The 21,018-nt window shown below is 44.1% G+C and overlaps 1 protein-coding gene across 1 annotated transcript in view; it reads left to right on the top strand.

The window, feature by feature from the left end:
* The first annotated feature begins 18,329 nt into the window (after nucleotides 1–18,329).
* Nucleotides 18,330–21,018, top strand: part of FAM193B (family with sequence similarity 193 member B) — a 37,692-nt gene continuing 35,003 nt past the window's right edge. Inside the window, exon 1 of the mRNA XM_015412501.1 lies at nucleotides 18,330–18,503. Within this exon, the coding sequence (XP_015267987.1) occupies nucleotides 18,330–18,503 (174 nt within the window). The remainder of the gene's footprint in view (nucleotides 18,504–21,018) is intronic.

Raw genomic sequence — 21,018 nt, 5'->3', positions numbered from 1 at the left:
ATATTATGAAAACCATCCAGGAAAACAATCAGTGTTAATGTTTTTAGATGCGGAGAAGGCATTTGATAATATATCCTGGGCATTTCTTTTACAAAAATTGGAAGCATCGGATTGTGGAAAGAAGTTTGGGCTAATGATTAAGGCAATATACAAGAAGCAACATGCTCAGATAACGATAAATGGTGACTTAACACACCAAATAGAGATCCAAAAAGGGACAAGACAGAGTTGTCCACTTTCACCGTTACTGTTTATTTTTGCCCTAGAAACACTGAATGACCTAATACGACAAAATGAACATATACAAGGCTTGAAAGTAAAAGGCGAGGAATACAAACTGCGGGCTTTTGCAGATTACCTTGTATTTATCCTGGAAAACCCCAAAGACTCTATTCAAGAATTATAGGCTGTAATTCGAGAATATGGATCTGTGGCAGGCCTCAAAATTAATTCAACTAAAAGTAAATTATTAACAAAAAAATGCAATTCAGTTGCCAAACAAGAATTACAAAATCTCACGGGTATGGAAATAGTAAAAAAGGTTAGGTATTTAGGCATTACAATCTCAAACTGAAATAGCACCTTAATGGAAGATAATTATATTAAATTAATGGAAGAGATAAAGAAAGACTTAGCAAAATGGAAAGAATTACATATCTCCATGTCTGGAAGAATAGCTACAGTGAAAATGAATATCTTCCCAAGATTTCTCTTTTTAGCGCAGAATATCCTGTCAGGCTCAGGGCACTCCAGAGAGCACCCAGGGGAGCCTGTCTACCCAGAATGGGGGGAACATAGGAAACTCCCTAGATCCCAGCCTAATACAGGGAGATCTGGAGAGAACCCAGGGGAGCTTGCACACCCAGAAAACAGAAGGTATAGAAGACACCCTAGATCCCGACCCAATACAGGGGGAAGGGGATGTGGGACAAACAATTGGCAGAGCCCGACCCTGTCAGAGAGACTTGCGTGGGAGGGGGCTGGGGAACGGAGAATCAACAAGAAAATCAGGCGTCCTACAATTGGCTTTGAAGAAACGTGGGTCAAAAGTTCAGAGACCAAATAAAGAAATGTTGCTGACAGCCGGGGAGGAACGGATTGAGGTGAACGGTGTACCAGGGTCAGCTGTGCTGTAACACTGCCCGGAAAGTTCACCTCAATAAAAGCAGACGAGGAGACACAAGCTGGTCTCCGGGGCTGATTCTGAGGCTGCTCAAAAGCAACTATGCTTTATTGCTCTGGCTGCTGAGAACCACGATACTTCAAACACAGACCCGGTGACCGCAGAAACTCTACATATTCCAATACTTTAAAAAACACAATATTTTACAGAAATGGACAAACTAACAAGAAAATTTATATGGAACTCAAAACAAGAATCAAACTAAAGTTACTTCAGGATAGAAAAGATAGAGGTGGATTTGGCTTGCCAAACTGGAAGTTATGTTATCAAGCAGCGTGTTTGTTGTTGTTGTTCAGTTGCACAGTCGAGTCCGACTCTCTTTCCCCTATTAGATGAAAGTTTCTTTCCATATTTCTTCAAAAAGTCTTGCACTTTCAATGTTGACTTTATTCTATATCTCTGGCCTTCCTATGAAAAGAAGACACCTTCTGGTATCCGCCATTTATAAGAGATATCATTGGCTTTCAGTACTGATGAGAGTGAATCATATTCTTTCCTCTTCTGTCTCATCCTCCATGGTACCTCTTTCAAGATTTTAATCACATTTCCTTTTATAGTCAGGTCTTTGTCTCTCATTCTCCTCAGCACCTCATCTCGCACTGCTCTTTTAGTAAATGTTACGTGAACGTCTCTTGGTACTTTGTTCTTTCTAGCATAGCTTGAATTCACTCTGTAAATCAGGTCTATTTCTCTTTGAAGATCATTAATTTCAACCTCCATTTCTAACGCCAGTGATTGTGCTAATAAAAGGGACAAGTCCTCTTCCTTATCCTCTGGAATGTTCTGGAACCTCATCATATAAACCACTCTGTCCATTCCCAGCTTAATCCTTCTGTCATCTGACAGCTGTTGTGCTTCTGCTAATTCTTTTAATTGAGTCTTTTCTGCTCTTTCAGTAGTTTTTTAATAGTCTTAGCTAATTTGGTGGTTTCTTGTTTGTTTTCCTTAAATTGGTTTTGAAAATCTTCCATTTTGTCATTTATGTCTTTAATCTGGGTTGTTATCTGGGTTAAGCTGTTCTGTAATTGGCTCAATCCAGTTTAAAAAGTTGCTTGCAAACTTGCCTGGAGCTCTTTTAAGGCATCTTGTGAAAGCATTGTTGCCACTGGTTTAATTTGACCCGGAGAAGGTCTATCTGTCTTGCCAGATTTGCTCATTTTCATATATTTATTCTAATAGAAATTTATCTTAAACAGATTAATTATTTTACCCTTTCATTTGTCAATATTTTTAAAACTGTTCAAAACCAATGCACTCACATCCCAAAATACAAGAACCAGTCAAATTTTACCATATTCTTTCTACAATCATGTAATGTAGCCTCCCCCTTTTTTCCAGACCAAAATTTAACAAATAAACAGATTTAGTCTTACAGCCAACTTTCTCTGAGTCACAGTCTGTAAACCACTTCCGCAGATAAGAATGACATTCCAAATCTATTCCAGATATGAACAAAGCCTCTTCTGCCTTCCAGTCCTCTAATCAGTTTTTAAATGCTTGGTGTTACTCTTCACTCTGACATAACAGAGTGAAATCCAATTTAGGCAAGCTTCACGTCACACCGGAAGTAAAAAAAAAAAATCCATCTTGCTTCCCCCACCAACGAACTGTGATTCTCAAAAATAGACAAAATAAAGCATGTTATTATAATCATCTTTGGGCAAAATGACTCTGGAAATTTGAGTCACTTCATGTCTTTTGCTTGTATATCAAACTGGACCTCTCAGAAAAGCTTGGTGAAACCAAGATGGTGACTGGGAGTGAGCTCTGGTAATCGAGCTCCCCCGTTGTAATTTAATGCAGTACGTTCCAGTCAGCAAGGAACAGTAAGGAACACCTGGAGCATCATATTCTGCTAAGTATGCTGGCGGGGACACTGGACTATAATTGGCGTAGTGCCCTAAGACACCGGCGCTATGAACATCATCGTTTCTTTTTTCCTCAGTGCGGCCTATACCCACCGAAGCTGCCCATTGGAGCCTCGGAGCAGCGTGAGAGCCACCTGGAATATCGACCATTTGGTTCCTGGTGTGGCGCAAGCCCAACTGTAGGGCTGGGAGGAGCCATGGGACAGCGAGAAGACCTTCTCGAGTGCCCACTTTTCCACTCCCAGAGCAGCATAAGGCTACTGATACTACGGGGGGGCACTGTGGTGCTCCCCGGGACGGTGTCTGAGTGGCTCGCAGGGAAACCTAGGGCCTCGCCTATCCTGGTCAACTGTGCGGTCACCTCCTTGACGGGACCTGAGTGTAGCTGCTGCGGCATCAGCCAATGCTGCCTCGAAAAGGGCCGGGAGCACGGAGTCGATGGTGGAATCGGCGCGGCTGTGGCCCATGGCGAGGGGGCCTGGAGGGAGTTCTTACCTTCTTTGAGACTCTTCGGTAGGCGAGTGGCAGACCTGTTGGAACGCAGAGACCAAAGAACTGGTGGTGGCTGGGGAATAGGTGGATCATTGGCCCTTTGGGCCCCCGAGTTGGGTGGGGTGCACGGGGCAGGGTTCAATTGATGGACTGCGACGGTGTATTGTAGCCAAGGAGAACTGGGGAGTCAAAGTGACAAAGCCCCCTAGTGGTGAGCACAAGGAACATCAAGTGCTGGAAGTGGCAGCGGGACTCCTTCATTCTTGACAGATGTGGATGCCGATGTAGAACTTAATCCAGCTGCCAATAGTTTGTGTGCCTGTCGAGGGAGTGGATGAAGGTGTATGTTGGTTGTTGTCTGCTGGTGGAAATGTTGATGAGTGCTGTATGAATGATGAATGCCGGGGTGGGATTGTGATTGCCAGGGTTTTAAAGTGTCGTGTAGCTGGGTCCCTGGTATGACCAGTTAAGTCAGATAAATTTTATTTTGCATAGCAGCACTCAGATTGCATTTGGTAGCAGTGGACTTAGATAGTGTTTATTCTATTATATCAGGAGCGGATTCTGTGACCTTCTGTTATTCATTTCACTGGTGGTCTGAAGCGTTGTGGAGACCCGCTGGTGTGATAAATGCCTGGGCAGCAGATTCTGGTGCTCTTGGGGAGGGGGAAGTTTTGCAGTGGGCCTAGGCGGGGTTTTAAGGGATGGACGCAGAGAAACAGAGCAGCTCGGTGTCCCTCCAACCTACAGCCCATCCCAAGGGTGTCTGGCAGTGGGGCCAGGATGGAGGGAAAAAAACCCCGTCATTGGTGTTATGTAATGCCAGGTCCATTAACAACAAAACCACAATCCTTCGGGATTTTGTGCTGGAACAACGAGTTGACCTGGCGTGCGTGACTGAGACCTGGGTGCGGGAGGGGGAGACGGTAGCTCTCACCCAGCTTGCCCCACCTGGGTTCTCGGTCCTCCACCAATCACAGACTAGGGGGCGGGGGGGGAGGAGTGGCTATCTTCATTCAGGAGGCTTTCTCCTTCAGGGCGCTCCAGTCAGTGGAGATCATGGGCATAGAGTTTGTCGGCTTGCTGCTGGAGGCTGTTGAGAGTTTGGCGATTTGGTTAGTGTACCGACCGCCTAACGTACCAGCCAATAGCCTGCCGTCCCTGCTGGAGGCCGTATCAGGCTGGGCATTGGAGCACCTCAGGCTAATTGTTTTGGGGGACTTCAATGTCCATACCGAGGACGCGATCTCCAACCAGGCTACGGACCTAGTGTCGTCCATGGCGGCACTGGGATTCTCCCAATTGGTTTCAGCCCCCACGCATCGGGCTGGTCACATGCTGCCCTGAGCCCTTGGGGAAGGGCAAGATATAAGCCTAAAAATAAATAAAATAAAAAAATTAAAAATAAATAGTATCAAAGAGGACTCTCATTGCAACTGGATCTCTTCCTAGCCAGGAAGACAGATGCTGTTCCTCCCTCTCTAATTAGAGTGAAAGCTGCTTTTTTTCAGGAGGATGCAGTCCGGCTGCGCAGGTCTGTATTCTCAAATTAATCTCTTAGATCAGATCTTCTTTAATCAGGAAACAAACTTACTCATTTGGAAAGTTCTTTAAAACAGCAACACTTCATCTGCTTGCTCCTCTCACTGTGGGGTGTTCACGGCTGTGTGCCGACATGGCTTCCACATTGGTCTGTGCTTCAGGGCAGACGATGGAAGGTCAATCCCCACAGCTGCTGCCTGGGGAGAGCTTCTACATGGAGCCCTCTGCTTGGTGACCCTTCTCCTAGGGTCTACCTAGATCCTGGGCTCCCCCAGGACCTACAAACTGGGCACTTCAGCTCTCCTTCAGGAGCAACTCTGAGGAGATACTGATAGTGCCACGCTGAAATCCCGCCTCCTCTGCTGTCCTGCCCTGATGCAGCTCCCTTCCACATCAGTTCAAGCAGCAAAGCCTTACCAAATTTCAGATGTCTGGATACTACACCACCCGGCGGCTGTGCAACAACCACAGTGCTGCTTATCATATTGAAATGGACTGGGGAAAGTGCCTGGAGGATAGCAGCACAGGATAATGTTGTGCAGAGTTACGGATTGCATCCTAGATTTTTAGCTGTATGTGCTAAAAAACAACAGCGATGAATGAGAAGTCTTTCAGAACATGTTTGATATGACGCCATACTTTAGGAAGCTCTTTTTTAAAAAAAAAATAGTTTTTATTATTTTAAACAAACGAACAAACATGAGAGTAGCAATAGTACTGTTGTATCTCTTAAATAATCTCATACATATCTAAATGCCAATTTTCCCACCGTATGGTCATCTAATATTTTTGCAAAACTATATTTTACAATCAAAACTTTTAACAATCGTATTTTATAAGTCTAGCTATGAATATATTTTAAGATTACATAATCACAACAGTCTATAACTTTTGCATTTCTATTAATTAATACGGCAGATTCTTTTTTGTTTAAACATTCTACAGTAGTCTTCTATACACTAAAATTATCTATTAACTAAATTTATACCATTCTCCAGATTCATAATCACAAACTTTTCTCATTTTAATTATACGAATTATTTTGACATGAATAAAAGTAAATTCTCTATCCTGTCTCTTGTATCAAACTACATTCTTAATAACAACTTTATATTCTTAATATCAGTTTTGCTTATACATTTTAACCCTTGTATGCTGTAGTTTTGTGGATATATGGAAAATGTTAAACAGTTACATATACAGAGAAGCTCCCCGGCCCTCTTTAATCAATTACACTTGAAACAAAGGTTCCCTAGACCAATCTCATTTATAGAGCTTAAGTCTTCTCTTCTTTTTGTAATTTCTTGTTTTCAATAAAGTCTTTTCCCCTTAAAAGTAGAGAGGATTTCTTTTAGTGCTCGCCATATATATTCAAATTTTAGTGTAGTTAAGGATTCCATAGACTCTGTTCCACCTTCTCTCTGGAAGATTTTTCCCATTATCCCTTTGAGGATTCCAAAGTTTTGCAGACTTTTTGTAGATCTGTTATTCTCAGTGTAGGTTAAATCAAGCTGAATGTAGTGCTGCTCTGCATCTTGTCCAGTTTGTTGTAGGGGCTCCTCTCTCTAAGTTAAATTAGCTTGATTGCAGTGTTGTTCTAAAATTTGCCCATTTTGGTACTTACGTTCCTTTTCTCTGTATACTAGATCCACTTGAGTGCTGTGTTGCTCTGCTTCTTGCACTGTTTGGTGCTGGGATTCCTTTTTGCTGCTTGTGGTCTGGTTTGGTGTTAACACCTTTTTTGACAAATATTGGCTTAAATGCCTCGTTGGCACCCTGGATAACTGCATCAAAAATTAAAGTCTGAAGCTCCTCCCAAGACAACTGTAGCAGGCTGGTTTCTGTAGAACTGTCTATGCACTGTATGTCCTGGTCATCCATTTTAATGCAACAGCAAAAATCCCAGCTCAGCCTAACAACACTCAAAAGCACTGCAGATTATTTGCCCATAGAGTCTTTCAGGCTGACCGTATTTACCAGAAAGTGTCTCTCACAGAAGTGTTAACAACCAAGAATTCTTTCACACAGATAACGTTCTTTGCAGCTCTAGACAAAATAGACTCCTCTATTCTCAGCAATGAAGCGTGACATCATAAAAAATTGCCACAAGAGTAAGAAATTTAACTTTAGAAATCTCTTTCTTTCTTTTTCCAATAAAAACTTTATAATCCTTTTGTAGAAGCTGAAACAATAGACCCTCTTTGCCCCAGGACATATTCAAATCAGCTTTCTTTACATAAATTGTCCCGGCCACTCCGTGAAGAAAGGAGGGGGGCGTTTCACCCTTCCTTTCCGTGTCTTTTTAAAACTTTAAAGGGGCTTTGCCAAGAGGTTGTCAGTTTCTTTGATGTTGCTTTATGGGTACCTACAGTGGATTTCTTCATGGATGTTACTGATGCGGCTCAATATAACTCTCTTAATTCTGGGGCGTTCACAGCTGGTGCAGTTATGGCTGTTATCCCTGCTCTGCTTCGTTGCTTGCTTCTGGGACAATCCAGGGCATCAACCCGCTTGTTGCCTCAAGCAGGGGGCCCAAATCAAGTCCCTTGCACCAGAGGTCCAGAGGAGTTCGGGATCCCCTGAGAACTCCTCTAAAAACAACCAAGAGCCAACAGTACTCAGGAACTATTCCTGGTGCTGACTGTGTTGCTGCGCCACAGCCCTATCCATCCCATGCTTTAGGAAGCTCCTGATCTGCTGTGGCCCTCTGTGATACTTGTACAGGAAGAATTGATTCCATGGGTATGAGTGAAGACAGATTCAGTCAGTCTGTCTTAGTGTTCCTGCTTTCATTACAGGGCATATGTGGGGAGAGGTGGTCCCAGGCCATGCAAGGCTTTAAAGGTTTGAAGCGGATCCAGTACTCCATCAGTAGCCAGTGCAATTGGCAGAGCAGCAATGCAGACAGAAGGCACGCCACAGCATTTTGCACCAGCTAGAGTTTCTGGATCAACCACAAGGGCAAGGCTGTGTAAAGCGAGTTACAGTAATCAAGCCTGGAAATGACCATTGCATGGGTCACTGTAGCCAAATTCTGGGGAGGGAGGTGAGGGGCCAGCTGCCTGATCTGTCGAAGATAGTAAAAGGCAGACGTAGCAACTGTGGTGACCTGGGCCTCCATAGTGAGTGAAGCATCCAGGACCACCCTAGGCTCCTCACCTTCTGGACTGGCAGAAGTGGCATGCCATCCAAGACAGACAGCCTGATTCCTGACCTTAATCCCCCCCCTGACTTAGATACAGAACCTCCGTCCTTGTTGGATTCAGTTTCAGCCGACTCTGCTGTTAACCATCCAGCCACGGCCTCCAGAGCCCTGGCCAGACTTTCTGGGGTGGAATCTGGGCAGCCATCCATCAACAGAGAGAGCTGGGTGTCATCCGCATACTGATGACATCCCAGCCCCAAACCCCGGACCAGCTGGGCAAGGTGACACATATAGATATTGAATAATATTGGTGACTCGCCCCCTGCAGCACCCCACATTCAAGTGGGTATCACGGGGATACTCCTTCACCATTGTAAGGCAGAAAAACCATTGTAAGGCAGACCTCCAAACTCCTATCTCGGCGAGGTGGTGGGTCAAAAGATCATAGTCGACCATGTCAAATGCTGCTGTCAGATCTAACAATAACAGCAGTGCCGTGCCGCCCCGCCTCTATCTAGATGCCTCCAGATGTCATCTCTGAGGTGGGTGACTAATGCTGTCTCCATCCCATGGCTCAGGCGAAAACCAGACTGGAATGGATCAAGGATGTATGTGTCCTCCAGAAAAGCTTGGAGTTGTTCAGTCACCACTCTCTCAGCTACCTTACCCAGAAACGGTAGATTCAAGACTGTGTGGTAGTTGGCCAGGACTGTTGAGTCCAATGTAGATTCCTTTAAGAGTGGATGGACCACTGCCTCCTTTAACCCCACCGGAAGAGTCCCAGATGAAATGGACAAGTTGATAGTTTCTCCCAGGGGGGACCAAATGCTCTCCTTGCAGGCCTTAACCAGCCAGGAAGGACACAGGTCAAGAGGGCATGTGGTTGGCTTCACAGCTGCCAGAACTCCGTTGACATCCTCCTGAGAGAGTTGGTTGAAATGGTCCAGTATGGGACCTACAGACGGAAAAGGGGCTTCCAGTTCCTTTACTGTATCAACTGTGGCCGGGAGGTCCTGGAGGAGTGATAAGACTTTATCTGCAAAATAAGTTGCATACGCCGCAAAATCAGTCTGCAATTCCCTAGCATTTTGTTTGCCCTGTGGCAATGAAGTAAGTGATTGAATAGTTCTAAACAATTGGGCCAGGTGTGACTTCGCAGATGCGATGGCGGCCACATAAGATTGCCTCTTAGTGGCCTTCTCCGCCATCTCATAGACTCTCAAACGTTCTAGAAGATGTTCTTGTCACTCCATCACTAGCACACTCGCTCTAGCCGTCTCAGCTCCTGTTTCATTGTCCGGAGCTCCGGCTGCTTTGACACGGGGCAGAGAGGGTGCTGGGGGGTGATCTTGTCAATGGCTTTGGAGAACCAGGAATACCAGACCTCCACCAGCTTATCCAACGAGCCACCAGGGGGCATGCTATTTTATGATTTTACCATGCTTTACTTGCCTCAAGAAGGTTGTCAGGAAAGGCTTGCATATGCAGTGAGTAAATAAATAAATAATAAATTAAGAACATTTCTACTGCATCTTTCTGTCATGGCAGTTAGTGACAAACAAAATAAAAACTCTGATCTTTTAAAAAACAAAAATAATTCAACATACCAGAAGCAGACACAAGGACAGATATTAAAATGAACAATAGAAAATAAAATTAGTAAATGGTACTTCCAGTCACCTTCGGGAGTAACAAAGACTTCACAGTGTACTGGAGAAATGATAGAGAGGGGTAAAACTTCCGAGGAACTGAATTCTGAAATTCAGGCCTAAGCTCATATGACACTTATCCTTGATGATGGGGAACATGGAATCCAGATTTTAAAAGGTAGATTCATAGTTGGAGGAGGCAGCCCTTTAATAGCCTGTTTAGAATTCTAATGAGCAACACCAGCTTTTTGAAAGTGCATTTTGCAATGCACGGGATTATGCCAAATTTTAACAAGCTAATTGCTTAAATATCTTTGGATTTGGGCAACTTTAAATTTGTCCTTATAGGCCAAAGTAAATACACTCAAACTGAATATTAAACCTAGGATTATTTATATTTTATGTCCTATTCCTTTCTATATAACTTACAGATATATTCATCAAATTATTACTTTGCTTTGTAAATTTATGTGGGGTTCCTTACCCCTTTGGATTTCTTTAAAGAGTATGCAATTTGATGGAGGAGGGTTTGGTTTCCCTGATTTTAGTTTACATCATCAGGCATACTTGTTAACTTGTGCTAATTACTGGGAGTTAGACCTGGCAGTTGAACCATCTTGGGCTCTTTTGGGGGCTTCTTGTCTGGTGCTCCTGTACAAATGGAATGCATTAGGGCAGGGGTGGCCAAACTTGCTTGACATAAGAGCCACATAGAATAAACATCAGATGCTTGAGAGCCGCAAGACATAGACAATTACTACACACACATTTTTATTGGAAAATATGCAAACTTGCTTTTTATTAACATTAAATGAGACTGTCAAAAATAAAAACAAAAGGGGTAAAAACAGAGACATGATATTTATTTGTCAAATGATATTTGTTTGCTAATGATATTTAGTTGTCTAAAAGAGAGAGAGAGGTGGAAAGAAAGAATGAAAGGTGGAAAGAATGAGAGAAACAGAGAGAGAAACAAAGCAAATTCTGGGGGGAATAGGTGGGGGAGGGAGTAAGGAGAGGTGGAAAGAAAGCAACTTTAATGCGTCCTCCAACCCCCTCACCCCCCCGCCAGCTGGCTTGGAGAAGGGATTTAAAGAGACAAATGCCTTCACTAAGCCAGCTGGTGGGGGTGGGGCTTTGAGAACGCATCTAAAGTTAAAGTTGCTTTCTTTCTCTGCTCCCCCCCCCATCTCATGCCTACCCAGGGAGGGGAACACTGGCTGGGGAAGGGAAGACCGATCAGGGAGTCATGTCTCCCCCTTGCCAGGAGCCACACAATATGTGTGAAAGAAGTTTGGTCCCCCCGCCGCATTAGGGTCTACTTATGCTAGGGTGGATCCCATTACCTGCAATTTCAGGAGCTAGAGAACAATGGTGAATAATGTCATGACAATGATCACTTTATGTTGTTGAAGGCTTTATCATTTGGAACCATGGAGAAGTAGAACTGATGGAGTTTTTAGACCACCTCAGCAATATCCACCCGGACAAACAATTCACCATGGAAAAAGAAATCAAGGGTAAACTCCCATTTCTAGATATCATGGTCACAATTAGGTCTATTAATTTAGATCACAAGGTCTATAGAAAACCAACTCACACGGATTGTTATTTACACAAAAACTCCAATCACCACCCTTGGCAAAAAGAGGCATATCAAAACATTAGTAGATCGCGCAAAACGGATATGTGAACTGCACTTTCTCAACGATGAACTAAATCATCTAAACCACTCATTTCAAGCAAATGGCTACTCCAAGAATGAAATCAGAAGAGCAACTAAACCAAAGGTAAAACAAACAACTGAGGAAAAACAGTCTCCCACAGGAAAAGTGTTTTTGCCATATATCAAAGGAATCACTGATGGGAAAACTTATGAAAAACACAACCTACAAACAGTATTCAGACCCACCAGAAAAATACAACAGATGCTACGATCGGCAAAAGACAGAAGAGACCCCCCTCACGTCTGCAGGAGTATACCGCATACCATGCAATTGTGGACAGGTTTACATTGGGACCACACAGCGTAGCATTCAGACAAGAATAAAAGAATATGAAAGACACTTCAGACTGGGCCAACCTGAAAAATCAGCAGTGGCTGAACATAGCCTAACTCAAACATGACACAGTATCTTATTCCAAGACACTGAAAGGCTAAACAACACATCCAATTACCATGTCAGATTACACAGGGAAGCCATTGAAATTTATAAACATAAACACAATTTCAACAGGAAAGAAGAGAGTTTAAAAAATAAATAGGGCATGCTTTCCTGTCCTGAAAAACACAACATGCTCTACATTTCAACAGCCAATCCATATGCAAAAGAACCTCCTCAGGAAAGCTCCTCCATTAGCATGTCACAGCCTGGGGAACTCCTACAAGATAATGACTCAGCCCAACTTCACCTTCCTGAGTAGATATAAATTACCTCCCTATCATTTTTCTTCTCACCTTGACACAGAGAGGACTCCATCTTTCTGTGTTATACCTCTGAGGATGCCAGTCACAGCTGCTGGCGAAACATCAGGTCCTACAATGCCAAGACCACGACTATACAGCCTGGAAAATTTACAACTATCTATCACTTTGATCCATTTTTACATTCTAAATTAACATTATGGACCAATCCAGACCTAAACATTGGGGGAAAATATTTTTAATGGAAGGATTGGACTGTTAGGAGGATATTTTACACTGGACCAACAGATAGACCATGATTATGAGTTTTTGTCATTTTTTCAGCTGAGGTCTAGATATGACTCGTTAACTTCTGTTGAATGGTAATATTTATAACGGCAACAACATCTGTTATATTTAAATATGGCTGGGCAGCATTAAGTGTCTCAGAGTCCTCTTTGCTCCTGGGAGCTCTAATTGCATCAGTGCAGAAGACAAATATTTGTCTATAAGTATTCAATGTCAATCAATCAATAAATATGATATGCAGAGACATAATTGGAATAAGGAGCTAGATTGGCAATGGGATATCTTTAAAGTTTATACCTGCTACCTCCAGGGATCTTAAATTACAACTTATTGAACAAAAAATTATGTTTAGGATATACTGGACACCACAGTGACTCTTTAGCAAAGGACTGAGTAAACTGTAACTGTTGGCGGTGTAACTCATAGGATGAGTCCCTTACACATACACTTTGTGCATGTCTATTTGGTTTTTCTGGGAAGAAGTTATTATTCATATTAATTTTGTATTAGAATGTCCATTGATTTCTGAGGATGTTTATGTACTTTTAAACTATCTGCCCATCTACTGGAGGCTAACCAATGGTGAATGAAAATGGACTCTCCATGTCCTTACTACAGCTAAAAGACTAGTATTGGCTGCGGTCACACAGAACAGAAGCCACACAAGTGAGACGGAAAACAGGTGGAGTTTCCGGGCGCGATCTCACCAGCACATCTGGGAAGCGTAGCACTCCTGTGGCTCAACCGAGGCTTCTAGTCGAAACTGCGTGGCAAAAAACTAGTACCTCGGAGGTACCAGTTTCCGGAAACTGCGGGGCAAGGGCGGGCGTCTGATCGCGTTTCCGGTGGCATCCGGCGCCCGCTCATGTCCCCTTGCAAATAAGGTGTTTTTTTGTTGTCCAAGTCTCTGTGGATGCGCACACGAACCCAACGGAGCATGCGCATTTGTCATGTACACACACACACACACAAAGTTTGCCATGGCGCACGCTTCTTCGTTGCGCGCCGACTTGTCCTGTGATCAGCACCTCTCCCTTGCCATGGAACCTCCACAGGACCTCCACGGGAGGTCTGATCACGTAACCGCGCAGTAGTTTGCCCCAGGGCAAACAGCCACGCTTCTCCCCCGCAGTTTCTTGCCCGTGTGACCGGGGCCATAAAAACATTGATGTCATGGGTCAGCCAGGGCTCAGCGAGAACGAGGACTCCTCAGGAGAAGAGGAGCCCCATGTAGCCAGCAGAAGCCAGCAAACAAGATGAGCTGCAGGCTTGTCAGGATTCACAGCCAACAACTGCTGCAGAGCCACTGACACCCTCCAGCCTTGATTCAGCAGGTGAAACTCAGCTGATTGTTTCCAGCCCTCCAGTATCACCCACACCCTTAGAGCACAGACTGAGGCTATAAACAGAACTACAGAAGAGATGACAAAGTGCACGCCTCCTGGCCCAATGTCAGTTGCTTGAGTAGTTGCAGGATTGCTCCTGAGCAGCTGACTGTAAGCATGAACCTTAAGCATACTGTGGAAGCAAGAAGTTGAAATCCATGACTCTGCAATTCATCAGATCCTGCCTCAACCCTGTGACTCTTTGGAGAGTTTCCTGACTCTTCCTTCGTCTTGCTCCTGAACCTGCTCGCGGGTAACTCTCGGATTCTCCAACCCTGCTGTATGGGCTGACCCTTGGACTAGACTCCTGACTCTGTGCATAACCTTGGACCAGACCTTGACTACACTTCTCAAGTCTACCCCTTACTCGCTCCATACTCTGACAGCATGCCCTATGCCATTTCCAACCCGGCTCACAACAACTGGAAAGATAAATGCTCCCCTCCAGTAAATCAGTGGATCGAGGACCTTATCAATATTTGAATTGCATATTTGAATTGCATATGTAATTGCATATTTGAATTGCATATTTGAATTGCATATGTAACTTTTAAATATTTGGAAACTTTTTATAGAAACTTATTTGTAGATTATGACCAGTTATATTTTTGTCTACATTTTCCCTTCCTTTCTTTCCAATTCTCTTCTCCCATTATTCTTTCTGTTTATTTTTGAAAGAAGGAAATTAAAAAAAAAAAACAATTAGAAAAATGCATTCCTGGTTACTACTATTAACTGAGTATCCATGAGCATCCTCAAACTGAAAATCTGTTTATCAAGGGACAATATCATCCTGAACAGTTTTAACATTGAACAATACCACCCAATCCCTTCCCAGGAGGTGACACAGGGCACTACCATTGCCAATCATATAAGAAACACTGAGACACCCAGAAAGACCAATAAGGATGCATTTCATTCATTTCCCAGCCAAGGAGACTAAGGCAGTCTTCATCATAAAAAGCAAAATTAAAAGTAACCAGAAAATTAACCTAATTCAGAATACCCAGACATGGACCATCATTGTAACCTTTCAAATCTTAGACTGGCTGATAGTTATTTAAAAGAGCAGGGGTCTAGTGAAGATTTCTTCAAGAGAGGACTTACCTTGGCCTCTTTTCAATATTTCAGCAAGCCAGTCATGTTTCATGATTGCCTGGTCCTTGTAGGCAGATCTACCAAGCCAGAGCAGGCAAGGAACAAACACGCAAGTGACAAGCCTCACCTCTCCAAGAATTCTACCCACATGCACAGGTTGCACAAGGTGAAAATTATCCCGGAAAACCTGACAAACAGAAAGCAAGGGAACATGCAGAGCAAGAGCTATAATAAATTTGAACATATGCATATATATAAAAAAGCTGTTGTCTGCTGTATCAGAGCATTCGTCCAGATCTCCAGGGCTGGGGCAGAGAAAATTATTTCCCAGCACCTGCTACCCAAGATCCTTTAAGTGGGAAGTTTTGCATGAAAAATGTTATTTATTTACAATTTTTCTCCTCACAAGGACCAACAAGACAGCTAACAAACTAAAAAATAAAAATAAAAATCACATTAAAAATTAAATCAATTAAAATGTGCTAAAATATGTATAAAAACATAAAAAACAATTAAAATGTACAGTGGGAGGGGGGATCACTGAGGGAACACCAAATGAAACAAAATCTTCACCGCCTGGTGAAAAATGGCAACAGAAGGGGAAAGACAAATCTCCCTAGGGAAACAGTTCCAGAATTTTGGTGCCATGACTGAGAAGGCCCTCTCCTGAGTTGCTACACGCCTAATCTCAGAAATGTTTGAGAAACAAAGTTCCCTTCATCAGATACCAGTAGGAATGGAGATCCCTGAGCCCTTATATCCTACTGGGGTTAGGGAGTTCTCCATTCCTACTGACAGTGGTCATTTCCTGCAGGAGTGCACAGGAGCGGAGCTCCGGCAGTAAGGAGCCCAGGGGGCGGGCACATGCAACAAGCCCTTCCCCCTGTGTCAGAAGGCCCGGCTACTTACCCTCCTGCTTCATCCTCATTCCCAAACGGAATGAGGATCGAAGCAGAGGGCGGGGTAAAGAAGGGGGCGGGGCTTCACCACGTGACCGCCCCGCCCCCTAGAGGTTCTCTTCCGGAGCTCCGTACCTGAGAGCTCCCCCCCGACTAGAGCCCTGGAAATGACCCCTGCCTACTGGTATCTGACGAAGGGAACTTTGACTCTCTTAAACCATTTCCATTTCATTTATTAGCTTCATTGAGGTCTTAAGCCAAACATACAAACAGCAATTATAAAAGACTCTTTTAAGCTTATACCTGGGAAATCATGGTCTTTCAGGTACTACTGGACTTGAATCTAGGTTTTCTAGATTATCTGTCAGCATGATTCCCAATATATTGGTTTCCTCATTATGATATATCCTTAATCAATTTTTGAGATTATAATTATACCATTCCCCTCCAAATCTTTTATTGTTGGTAGCATTACTAGAGCCACTTCAAATCAAAAATTACTAACAAAAAAGAGAACTATACACACAATACATAACTACAATTATACAGAAATGACCACCTTTCATGAACACCAACATATGCACAGATAGACAGAGAATCATTCATGGTCATCTTCCTTATCTATTATATTTAATTACACTTTATTCCACCTATTACAATGATCAAACAGAACTTTATCACATTACGATTACTTATACTCTAGATTTTCACTTATCTTGTTAAAGAAGAAAAAAAAGATTGGATTTATACCTCGCCCATTTTATTCTACCTATTACAATTATCAAGCAGAACTTTATCGCATTACAATTACTTATACTCTAGATTTTCACTTATTTTGTTAAAGAAGAAAAGATTGGATTTATACCCTGCCCTTCACTCAGAGTGGCTTACAAACCCCTTTACCTTCCTCTTCTCACAACAGACACCATGTGAGGTAGGTGGGGCTGAGAGAGCTCTGACAGAAACTGCTTTCAAGGACAGCTCTTGTCAGAACTATGGCTTGTCCAAGGTAATCCAGCAGCTGCAAGTGGAGGAGTGGGGAATCAAACCTGGTTCTCCCAGATTAGAGTCTGCACACTTAACCGCTACACCAAACTATATTCTATTTATATTCTATCTTTTCTTCGTTACTTCTTATCTAAATTTTGTTACTACAAACACATATTGCCTAATTCTCTCTCTTAATCATTCTCCGCTTTAACAATTCAATCCTAGTTTTCAGCCATATTGTCAAAAATAAATTCAATTTTTCTTCAAATTCTAAATTTGATCTGTTGTGCAAATACGATGTTAATTTTGCCACTGTCACATACTCAATTAGTTTGTTTTTCCAGTCCATTCTGGATATTTTTCATTCTTCCATTTAGATGCAAATATCACCTTTGCCACTGTTACCATATATTTGAATAATTCACTGTACATTCTTCTAATGTTGCTTGGTTTGATATTTAACAACTTTTTTTTATCCATAGCAAACTTCGATTTTAATATCTTTTGTATCTCTTCATGGATTTTTATCCAATTTTGTCTTGCTGTATTGCATGTCCACCACATATGATAAAATGTTGTATGTGTACTTTGACATTTCCAATATTCTCCATTATAACTCTTATTGGTATTTTCCATTTCTTTGGGTGTAATATACCACCTAAAATAACAATATCACTTGTTTGAATTTTCATCCAGGAAACCTGAATTAAGGCAACTCAAGGTAGAAAAGTGTTCACCTAAGCTAGGGTAGCCCCAGATGTTGACACACCTTGAGTACTGTTGCATGAACTTCTACCTGGATAGAAACAACAGGGGAGCAAGAAGAAGCAGAGGCCTGGCTGGGATAGCATTCCAGAGGAAAAACAGGCAGATGTTAAATTAATACTTTGTAGATGCTGTGAAACATTGCAAGGGCGGTTCAGGACAGCCTGAACAATGTTTAAAACAGGAGGCATCCTCTCCAGCACGCAGGTTCCCAAATGGCAAGTTCTGCCTCACGGCCGGAGGTTAGGCTATTACGAACAAAGACAGGCTTTGATGGGAACCTTATACCTCCTGCTTCCAGACGGAGATGCAGGGAAAAGGCCATCTTCACCACCTACGGCAGCTCCGCACCTCCCTTGCTCTTGAACACGCGCTTGCCGTCAGCGATGGCGCCTCCTCCGGCCGCTGGGGGGCGCGCTGCCCAGGCACTGCCCGCTCCGGCGATGGCGGCGGAGGCTTCCCCCCGCGGGCAGGGGCCGGACGGGCCGCGCCGCCATATTGGCTGTTGTCCTGTCTGAGCGGCGGCGGCAGCGGCGGCGGCGGGAGCAGCAACAACAGCGGCGGCGACGAGAGCGCGGCTGCGTGGGGTGCAAGACGGGCATGACTCGCAGGCGGAATAAGGCGGTGGGCGCGGCTGGGGCGCGCCGGGAGCGAGCGGGGGGAGCAGCCCCCCCAGAGCCTCCCGCGCCCCCCGCCGGGCCCGGCCTGCCGGAGACTCCCGAGGCAGCGGCGGCGGCGGCGGCGAGTAGCGCGGAGCTTGGCAGAGCCTCACAGGTACCGAGAACGCGCGTCCACATCTCGCCCTGCCCCCAGAGTCGAGCCTGCATCCACACCCCTCTGCTCTAGGTAGATCACACACCCCGCATCCATTTGCGGCGCGATCCACCCTTCACCCAGATTCCTGCCGCACTCATCTGTTTGCGATCGCCTGCATTCATCCATCCCGAGTACCCTTTTGCTCCCCTAGTCTATCTCCTACAATGACGGTCCTCGAATTTAGTTCCCGCAGCACATTGCTAGATCACCCTCTGTCCAGAACCGTAATGCATCCAGCACCTACTATGCACCTTGCAGTCACCTCAAAATCCACCTTGAATCCAGGCTGTCTAGATCATGACCCAGTACCGAAGCTCTCTCCCGATTCTCCCCACTCCATTACATAGCCACCTGCTCCCCCTGCATCTGGCACCCATTAAGTCCTCACCATGCTGTCTGCCTCCATCCAGTTCCTTATAGAAACAGCACTCCAGCCTACATTCCAAATGTGCTAGTGTTCCATTTTATCCCATTCATGTATGCAGCACCTATACATTTTCTTTTTCCATGTGGTATCCACTTCCTTACTTGCATGCAGCACTAAACGTGCTTATAGCTCACCCAGCATGCAAAAGGCTGCATGCACCTTTACTCCTGTATCTCCTTCCCATTTCCTTAAGGAAGTACCATTCCATATGTTGGATGCACCTTACTCCACATTACTACCAAGGCCTATATCTGGCTTCTCTTGCTATAGCACCAATTCATTCTTTATATGCTGGATCTATTCACTTTCCTTCTGCTTACATAGCTTTGTCAGATACACAAAGGCAGGCCTTTCCCCCTTGAAAATCATTTAATGCTCAGCACCTATAGCTCAGCCTTCTGTTTGTGCTTTTAGCATGTCTTCTCTATGGAACAAAAAACTGAGTGGGGCCTGTCTCAGATACATGCATCCATCCCCTCCCATAAGATCGGGTGGGGACTTATCACCGGTATACTGGCAGTCACCTGAATCTTTGTATAGTCCAGACTTTTGCATAGTAAAAAAAGAAAAGAAAATGCTCTTCCTTCTTTATGGAAGCAGAACGAGTTACTATTATTTTTAGAAGAGACGTTATTAGTGAAAGGCTGGCTTTTCAGGGGTGGGGGTAAGGGGAGATGTGTGGCTATTGAATCATGAAGCTGAGAGCAGACAACAGTGGCCAGCATGCCACAGAAGGTCACTGTGTAACCTGTGATGGTATGACCTCCAAGAGGAATTGAGTTCCCAGCTGGGCCTTGGCATTAGAGTGCATTTGCAGAGCTATGTCTAGTTATTGTTGGGGCAGTTCAACAAGAGCTGTGCTGCAAGCAGAATGCAGTTTGAGCCAGGGAAAGAACAAGAACTCTGGTATGGACAGAGGTTTAGAAGCTGGTCCAGCGTGTTTGTTAGGACTGGTTCTGGTTAGCTTGTCCCCTCTTGGCACTGGGCAAGCTGTTTCTAGCTCTTTACGGTTAACCATGTACACTGAGGTGGCAAATCCCCAGGACAGCTTTGTGTTAACTAAGGATTGTGGAATTAGCCTTCTGGGAAGCTAGGCGCTGTTGGCAGACAGCGGACCTGCAGGAGACTCAGCCAGAGTTATACAGAGTATTTAAAAGGAGGGGGGCTTTTCAACAGACTGTGCCAGTCTACAAGAGGTTTTCTACCTTATGAAGAACCAGGCTGCTGTTCTTGTTTACACATGTGTACATTTTTCAGTATGCCGGTTCTTTGGGGATATGCAGATGATGCAGGCAGTTATATCCAATGGTAGGGTATAGTTCACCTATAATGTTATTTGGCTGGTCTAGTAGGATTAAAAAAAAAGCCACACTGATCAAACAGAAGTGCTAGTAAGCAAGCCCCTGGGTAGAGGACACTGATCCTCTCCTGTCTGCAGCTTCCTCAACCTGCTGCCGCTACCATTTATGAATGTTTGTATAGCAAATAGTTAGCCCCTGGTATACTATGCCATCTTCGTAATTCAGATAATGGAAGATGAGAAGCATATAAAGGAATTCTTTGCTAAGTTATCATGTGTAGTGGGGCAGGGCTGGCGGTTGGTTGGGATTTGCCTTGCTCCTTACCTGAGCTGTAACGCTCTGCAGAGAACTAGACTTAAGCGGCAGCCACTAAAAATGCCCAACAAATAGAAACTTAGGACACTGTCAGTTAGGACATAGCACAGGACCTTTGTATGTGGAGGAGGGGGGTGGAATTGGTTTGCCTCAGCAAGCATAGGGGTAGCCAGCAGGCAGGCTGTATCCAGCCTCCACTGAGATTTCTCTCCCCCCTCCCCCTGTTCACCCTTTACTCTTAACATATTGAGTATACAATGCTCAAGATGACTTTCTTCCCTCATAAAGCACTTCTCACAAATTCCTCCAAAGTAAGATGCAACACTGTGTCTTGAACTCATTGTCTGGCATGGAGAAGGGCTAGAAGAACCCCACAGCTTTTAGCTCACTTGGATGGCCCTATCTTCAGAGGATTCCTCATGAGAGGGAT

Source organism: Gekko japonicus, unplaced genomic scaffold (genome assembly GCF_001447785.1).
Source record: "Gekko japonicus isolate JY-2015 unplaced genomic scaffold, Gekko_japonicus_V1.1 scaffold100, whole genome shotgun sequence".
NCBI lineage: Eukaryota > Metazoa > Chordata > Lepidosauria > Squamata > Gekkonidae > Gekko > Gekko japonicus.
The sequence above is the reverse complement of the archived record's forward strand: the minus strand, read 5'-3'. Positions and strand labels throughout refer to the sequence as shown.